Source organism: Chaetura pelagica, unplaced genomic scaffold (assembly GCF_000747805.2).
Source record: "Chaetura pelagica isolate M959 unplaced genomic scaffold, ChaPel_1.0 scaffold222, whole genome shotgun sequence".
In the NCBI taxonomy this organism is placed as follows: domain Eukaryota; kingdom Metazoa; phylum Chordata; class Aves; order Apodiformes; family Apodidae; genus Chaetura; species Chaetura pelagica.
Window position 1 is genome coordinate 2,157,943 of NW_009952711.1, and position 8,775 is coordinate 2,166,717.

Consider the following 8,775-nt stretch of genomic DNA (forward strand, 5'->3'; position numbering starts at 1 on the left):
TTTTTGGAGTTATAACATTTCGTATACAGCCAGCTCCTTTGACTCTGGTTTCATTCACAGAATCTCCTGGAGTTTTGTTGTTTAACATACTTAAATGTTTACTTCAGCTGTTACCATGCATTTACATATATATGTGTGTATACATTTAAAAAATACATTTCTCAATTACATGGTGCCATAAATTTAATTTCTAATATGGAATCTCATAAATCAACAAGTTAAGCTTAACAAGCTTTTCTCAGAGCAAATTGCCTATCATACATGAAAAAATTCAGCAGAGACATGTCTGCTGCTAATGCCTTTGAGTTTAGTGGTCAATAGTCAGCTTATTTAATTTAAAATTGTTTAAAAAATACAAAACAGTGAATTTTTATTTTAATTGGCAAATTAAATTTCTTAAATTTCTGTTTGTAGTTTGTTGTTTGCACTATATTTTTTACATTGATCAAAAAGGAAAAGGTAGCACAATTAACACTGAAAACTGGGTATTATGCAGTTGCTGTGCATCTGATATTTGCATTTTTCTTACATCTAAATGGTGTAGATTGGAATTCTATGCTGAACAAGAATGTATTCTCTATATAGTTCACCAAATACAGTTTCTTCCTTTCAGAAGTCGTTTGACTGAATACAATTACAAGCTACAAGCAAGAGGGGGACAGTGTCTTTACAGGAAATAGGTTATTTAACAAGCAAGATGAGTCAGTTCTATATGCATTTACAAATTTAATATCAAGTAACTCAACATATAGGTATTATTGCTGTTTTATTTTGGATCCAGTTTTGATCCAGTGTTACAATTAGTTTAATCATAATCCCCACCCTTTCATCTATTTTAACTGACTTAAATGCAAATATCCCTTTAAAAAAAATATGTGCTCACAAGATTGAACCCTTGTAAGCCTCCCTTAAGGGGTGGATGTTTCAATAGGGTCCAGTGGTCAGGCAAAAAAATGTATCACTTAAATACTTACTTGTATTGTGAGACAGAGACATTGGAGCTTAGCTTAGGAGGACCATATATGTAGATCTGAAGACTTAAGTTACTTTACTCTACTGGGAAGTTTTTGTGCAGAATGAGGGCAGTAGCCAAATGGAGTAGATCAATCCACTTGGATAAACTTTTTTCTGCAGTGCATTTTCCCAGAAGTGCTGAATCTAATGTATATGGGCTATGTAGGGATCTGCTCAGTCAATTCAGAACTTGGAAGGTCAGATTTGACATCTTACAGGCCCTGTAGTTCCACCCAGTGAGGCTTAGTGCAGAATGTATTAAACATCAATGTACAGGATGTATAGCTGGAGAAAACAAAGAACAAATAGGGCAACCCTGGGAGAATTGTTTTCCTAGGAATAAGTTCTCATGAGTTTTAATCTTTGGTTGAAGAGTGTTTGCAGTTGATGAGATTTGCTAGAACAGGTAATGAATGCCTTTGGTTTTGTTAGTTCTTGCCTTTTAATATGCAGGTATTGCTGCCTGCTCTGGTGAGGAGACTGTCTTCTAACCCCAGCACCTAGGGTCTGACACGGTGTATTTCATACATTATTCAATGTCTGTGGCATTATTTTGTTTTATTACCCAGTTTAAAGCATGGAGCTTTATAAGCAATGCAGAGCACTTAATGAATAATTGAGATCTGGTGGTGAGACACTGTTGTGTGGCAGAGAGAATACTGTGCTTGTTTTCAAGAAACTGCAAATTCTATTTCTGATTGAATCACTGTTCTGCTGCTGTGTAAATTTGTAGTGGTTCTTTCATTTCCATGTAAAATAAGAATGAGTTGAACTTCTTTGAAGTGCTGTAGTGTTCTCATAAAAATAAAAGCTTTTGATAAAAGATGCCTGAATTTGAAGAGTGTGCATCAAGTGCAACCGCCTTTCTACATCATCATGTCACTATCATTGTGCTGACATCTATCAGGTGTGCTGAGACAAGCTCTAGAAATAGTGTATCTTCTAGGCAAGGAGCTCAGTGGGAACTCTTTCTTTAGTAACATACTGGATGTAAATTCTAAAAATACTGTTGGGATTGTTTCTGAAGTTAGGAGGAACAGGCTTTTTCTCCAAAGCTTTGAGTTTAGAGGAACATGCTTATGAATAAATCTGTTTCAATATGTAGCATGTCTCATTTCTGAGAATATGGATTGCAGCCTTTGAATTGCAGTCTTACATGGCAGTAGGTTTTTTTTATTTCTTTAGTTTTCACTTGTTTTTAAAATAGCTGTGATTCAGGTATAAAATGTGATATCATATTTTGATTTTAGTCATATGCTGCCATCTTTCTTCTGATGTTTTGAAGAGACTTTGAGGTAATCAGTTTTTTTGGCATTGGGTGTTTGTAATTTGATAGTTTATTTTTAAGATTCTATGTCATGTGCTGCTGCCTCTTAAAGGTACTCTTGCACGATTTTCACTCGAATAAAATCTGCAGCATGGAGTGTAATAGAATGAACATTACTAAACAATTATTAGCACAGAAAGGAAATTAAAGCTGAATAAATAGTATATATTGCAGTGTCAATGTTTCACCTTTTGAGTGGCTTTCAATGACTCAGCTTCAGGAGTGAGAACACTGTGAAAGCCTGCCTTTTGAGAAGCAGTTCAATGAGCTAACTTTTTAAGGTACTTTTTAATTGAAAACACTGTTTTAAGTTGCCTTTTAACAGTCAAAAAAATTATTTTCTGTTCCAGAAATTGCACATCAGGAAGCTGGAAAAAGAGAGCTATAGGTATCACTGTGCACTTCCAAGAAGCAGAAGAGCAAACCTTATTGTTACCAATAGGTATGAAACTTTGAAGGCTTTCTAAGGGCATGTCTTAGTTGCAATTTTGGGATTACACATTTGACTAATTCTAAACTGCTTGCTGTTGTCTGCATATATAACTTTTTTATCCATTTAAAAAAAAAATTATTTTCTTTATGGAAGAAGTAATATGGTAATACTGTACCCTAAGTAGAGACATAGGTTTTTGAGTATGAAAATTAGTATTAAACTCATCAGACAGTCTTTAGAATTCGAGATGTTAGTAGTCTTGGATACGCAGTTTCAGGACTTGACACTTTCTAAATAGATGTAGATAATGAAAAGGAACCCATGGGTTATGGTATGATCTTCACATGCCAGATCACAAGAGTTTCCACCTTGCCTGATTGTGTGAGATAATCTCGTCTGTAATGAGATGACAGGAGGCATCCCACCCTGTGTGTTGTGTAATGACTAGCACACCTCACCATTCATGCTGCGGCTGAACAAGCTTTTTGAAGATCCTGAAAGAGTCCTTTAGTCATAATTCAGTGATTGAGTTGTTTGCAGCTCCTCAGGTGTCTGTGCACTTTCTCATCCCAGTTCTCCACATGCTGCATGAAAACTCTGGGTTACCTCCCTTCAAAACTGCCCCGTGTCAGTGTGTCAGTGTGTTAGCGTGCCAGCTTGCACTGGAGCTTTCAATCGACCGAGGTAGCACCTGAGAACAGCGGCGAGCGGTCACCTGTCAGTGCCGCAGCAGTGTCTCTGTAACTCGCCTGCAGCTGCCTGCCTGCCTGCAGCTGCTTACGGCTGGTTTGAGTTGATGATGGGTGACGCTCTACTACACATTTCTAGTCACAAGTCAGGACTGGGAGGGCTGCCCGGGTTGGGACCCCTTGGCCTGTACAAACCAGACAAGACGCAGTGGAGGCCCCGGCGCGCGCGGGGCCCGAGGCGGCGCCATCAGGGGTGCCAGGTCGGGGAGGCCGCTGCTCTCGGGGAGCCCTTCGCCTGGCGCTGTTCCTTCCCCTGCGGCCTTCCCGGGACGCAGGTACCTCCCTCGGCCGGGTCGGGGCTGGCTGAGCCCCCTGCAGCGCGGGAAGGTGCCAGCGGGCAGGAGCCGAGGTGTCTGCGGCAGCCGCGGGCGGTGCTGCCTCTGAGGGGCTGAGGAAGCAGCAAAGCGGGGGGGTCCGTTTGGCAGCTTCCTGAGGTAAAATGGGCCATCACGCTCCTCCAGCTGCCCAGCTCTGCAGTCATGGTTTAGGGGAGATCTTAACTGCTGTGTTCCAGCACGTACAGGGTGGCTACCAAGGTGGAGACTGAGGTTTTACAAGGAGTGACATGGAAAAGATGAGGGGTAATGGGTGTAAGTTACTCTTGGGGAGATCCTGATTGCACACCAGAATAATTTTTTTTCACTATGAGAACAGTAGGACATTGGAATAATCTTCTCAGGGAAGTAGTGGATTCCCCAGTTTTAAGACTCAGCTTGACAGTGCTGGGCCATATCACATGAACAGGGTTTCTGTCTAGAAGGGTTGGACCAGATAGAGGATCCTTGAGGTTCCTTCCAACCTGACATTCTGTGATGCTATGATATATATGTAGAAAAATACAGTTCCACTGACTGAATGGATACTTGTAATCCATATAGAAAATGCCTTCTTAAACAAATTTCTTATATTTTCTTTGGTTTTTTCTGACAAAGTTCTAGTTCAGGATGAAACTGTTAACTTTTTTTTCTGTTGAACAGGAGAGTGATATATGTAAAAGAAGTGGAAATCTTAGGCCACGTAACAACAGAGTGGGATTACTTATTTGAAGACTTTACACGCTGTCCCTCCTATGAAGCAAATGTTTTAAAAATAGCTGCTTTGGTAAGAAAAGCACATTTTGTTTTGTTTTTATTTAACAGTATTTCGAGGTTCTATCATACTGTTAACTTATAAGTTAAATGTTTCTCACTGCTAACTGTGGGACTATGAGACAGGATTTACTTCACATTTCTTGAAAGTATGTGTTGAATTGGGTGGACACCACACTGAAATCTAACCTGAAATTGACATTTAAGCCATTTAAGTAGCAGATTCTGCTTTCTTGTTTTATGAGTCACCTGAAGTACATTTTTGTTCCCCTCTGCAACAGGATCAGAGGATGTTCCAAAGGAAGGACAGTACAGGTCATGAATGTGTAAGGACAGTTCAGCTTCAAGATGAAACTACAGCAAGGGTATATTTTTTCCTTCCATATTCTTTTTTTATGATATTATTAACAGTTTTTGAAACTCAGCTTGTAAAAATGGCGGTAATGTTCAAAGACCCCTTATAGAAAAGGCTGCTCTGCCTGGGGACTGCTCACCAAACTTCCATGTTGAAAAATGAGTTTAACTAGGAGAGAAGATGAAACTAGGTAGTCTAAAGCATTCAAGAGAGTATATGCATTATCCTGTTTTGTATCTTAAAATTCCTTAAAGGAAACTAATTCAAATACCTCAAGTATTAGGTTAAGTTCATTATAGTCTCCAAGATTCAACATACCTCTGAACTCTGCTACCTCCTCATTATTTCAGGATCACTGAACTAACACAGTAAGTGTACCTTGTGTGAAAAGGCTTAGCTGGATTCCTCCCCCTTCCCACTCTCCACCTTTCCTGCACCTTGTTTTTCTACCATTTATATCTAAGTGTTTGTTCTAAGTGTTGATGGAGAGACTGGTTTATTTTGGGAGCTTTTGTTCTGTGAATGGTTGGATCTCATAGCTAACTCACAAAAGCCGAACTAATAGTTTTGAATAAATTCCAGGGTATTCAGCAATAGAAAAATTTACCTACAAAAACATATGTTTTACTGTAGCTTTGTGTTAAATGATGAAAGAGGAGTCCTCCCTGATACCAAAATGAAATCAATATGATTCACAGCATCTCGCAAGCACACTTGAAATTGTAGCTCCAGTAAATGGCAAGTCAGCTGCTAGAATCAGAATAGGGGCCAAATTGCTTCTATTAAATTGATCAGCCCTTTTAAAAGAATAGGTTAGACTGAAAAGGGAAAAAAAAATCTATAATTTAAGGGAAAAAAAAATCTATAATTTTGATGCCCTTTTTTGTCACTTGTTTAAAAACAGTTTTCCTTCAATTTATAGCATGTCTGCCAAATCACACTTTTGGTTAACTATTTTAAATTGTTTTAATTTGTATCTTAGTGTCATGGTTCAAGCTTTCACTGTGTACAAAGTACACAGATCACAGTAGAAGGATAATTATTCGTGTTATCTCTTTTCTGTTATTGCCTATTACATGTTTATGGTGATGTGTATACATTCAAAATAAATTTTTCTGCCCTGAAGTGCAGCAGTACCCATTTACCTTTAGTGGATTTCTGTTTATCATTATTACTCTTCATTTTGCCTTTCCTTTGCAGAGATCCCACTTGTAAGACAATACCAATTTGATAGAAGGCACACATCCAGCTTAAATTACTCTATAATATTAATTGTTTTATAAATTAGTTTTACTATTATTGAAATCATGGATAAAAAAGCCCTCACAGCATTAAAAAAACTTATGGTTTCACTAAATGCTGGAATTACTCAGGTAAAATCAGACTGACCATCCAAGCTACCTCACTGTGTGTTGTTCTTTTTGTTTCCCCTCCCTTAAGCATTTATGCATATCACATTGACATTAATTTTCTCAGACTAGAGAAATATCACTATGTTAATATATGTATATACACTTTATGCATAATCTGTGATGTAGTTAATATTAGAGAGTTGAGACATGGGTCTTCTCAAGATACTAGATGGCTTGGATTCAGGAATTAAATACAAATGGCTGGTTTAGTTGCACTGCTTTGTTAAGTTATTTTTAGAATTATTGTTAGGGTCTATTTTAATTTATCCTTTTGTGGATTTCAACTACGTGACAGTTTGAGAGTGCTTTTCATTGTAAATATTTTCAAAAGAGCCTGCTGTTACTTTAATTACTGTGAAGGATTCTCTTGTATTTCCAGATATTGATAGTGCAAACCTCTTGGTTTTTGGGCCTGAACACAGTTCTTTTCTGAAGCTTTTTACCTCAGACTGAATTTAGTGGTTGTAGGCCCTCAGTACTTTGCTGTTCATTTTAGGAGAGAAAATGGCTTAATTTGGTCTGATACTAAATTTTCCTCAGAAGACCTTATTCTTACGACATTTAAATGTTAGCTAAAAATGTGCAGGAGCAGGAACAGAGCTGGTTGAACAGACTTGGTATATGCCAATTAATGGGTCTAGTAAGTTGCAGTATTTGCTCAGCGTGTTTAAATAAAGAGGCTTTTGGGTGCTGTAATACTGAAAATGCAGCAAAGACAGAAGGAATGCATCCTTAGGTTTGTGCTAGAGAATGCTACTTACATGAAATGGCTATTGAAATGCAAACCGCTGTTTTACAGGCTATGTGTGCTAGTAGTACAGGCTGGTTTTTTAGGCTGAATACAGAGGAGTTTAATGCTGGACCTTTACATGGGCTGACTTTGAAAGCCTTCAGAGCGTATAGTATTGGAAATGTGATTTGCTTATCTGTTTAGAATTAGTTCACTTGTATGGGGTTCTGCCTGACGAAGCTTTATCTAGTTAAGCGTGGATAACATCATTAATGTTAGTACTTGAAAATTAGGAGTAGATTGACAGTATCAGTTAAGCTTTTTCTGGGTTAAATATTAAGCATGTGAATCAGAAGTTATGATTAAGACTCAAACTAGCCTGTGCATATGTAGGTTTTAATGTTAGTTGATCGGCTATTTTTAGCAGCATCTTATGGAAGAAAACTGTGGATTGTGTGTTTCAGCTTTCTTTCTTTAAATACATTTCTTTACAGAGGCTTTGTTGTGCCATTCAGGAAGCCCAGGCAAAAAGAAAACAACAGAAGTTGGTGAAGCAAGCATCGTTGCAGCTGAGGAAACCACAAACGCTGTCTTGATAATTGCAGGATTGGTCGAGTTTGACCTTTGGTATGCAATTTTGTCCTTAAAATTGATTAGAAGAAACAAGGAAACATTATGCAGAAAGTAAAGATAAAATATCTGAGGTCTTCCTTCAAAGTTAACAGCCCATAAACATTTTATTGTAAGAAGCTATGCTTCTTTGTAAAACTGTGGGTTTCATTAGACTAAAATACACATTTCAGTTTAAAAATCACAACTTCTGCAGAAATTTTTTTCCCACTGAAATTTCCTGCCCTTTTTCACATCAGGAATTCTTGTAAATGGGTTCTAAAATAAAGTGGTTATTTGATTTGCACTCTTAAGTGAATGGTTTACAGACAAGTTTTATTAATTGTGGTTCCAGTGTTTTACAAAACTATTTTAGACAACATTCTCTTTAAATTAAGAAAAAAATATTACACAATATAGCTACCATGTCTGTTTAGTATTAGAAAATACTGCACTGGAGCAACATGAGGATGAATTTATATGAAACAGGCACTTTTTAAAAAAAAAAAGTTTACTTTGGAATGGTGGCACTTAGACTGTAAATGAAAATCTGCACTTTAAAAATGGAAAATATTATTCACCTGTTATGTGCGTATATATGGCTTTGGTTTATTGCTGTAGCTTAAAGACTTCTCCAGGAGGAAGAGCACACTGATTTTAGACAGCATTGTATGTGAAAAGCTTAAATCAAAGTAATTAGCTTTCAGTGTTTCAGTGTGTAGTTACTCCACTGGAAGAGTGCCATCTTATTAAGCTAGAAGTCACTTCTGAAATATTTTTGTTGCAATTTCTCTTTCTGAAGACTGTTAGCATGCAGTTTAGCAAGAGATTTATGCACATTTGAAGTATATGCCTAGTTCTCAATGGCATGAATAACCCCACAAACTTGATAGAGACAAGTTCCATGCTTAACAATAGGCACATACATAAATAACTGGGTCAAGGACTATATGAGCAAACAGATTTTAGTTCAGTGATCAGTACACTAAGATCTCTTGCTGTCAGTCTTTGGCTGTCAAATAAGATATGAATTGTCCCTGCAAATATTTACTTGTGAA

At 37.4% G+C, this 8,775-nt stretch overlaps 1 protein-coding gene across 1 annotated transcript in view; it reads left to right on the forward strand.

Moving 5' to 3' along the window:
- VPS13C (vacuolar protein sorting 13 homolog C (S. cerevisiae)) overlaps positions 1-7,704 on the forward strand; it is an 87,329-nt gene extending 79,625 nt beyond the window's left edge. Inside the window, exons 82-85 of the mRNA XM_009994514.1 lie at positions 2,692-2,783; positions 4,501-4,624; positions 4,893-4,976; positions 7,603-7,704. Coding sequence (XP_009992816.1) covers positions 2,692-2,783; positions 4,501-4,624; positions 4,893-4,976; positions 7,603-7,704 — 402 coding nt within the window. The remainder of the gene's footprint in view (positions 1-2,691; positions 2,784-4,500; positions 4,625-4,892; positions 4,977-7,602) is intronic.
- The last annotated feature ends 1,071 nt before the right edge of the window (positions 7,705-8,775 follow it).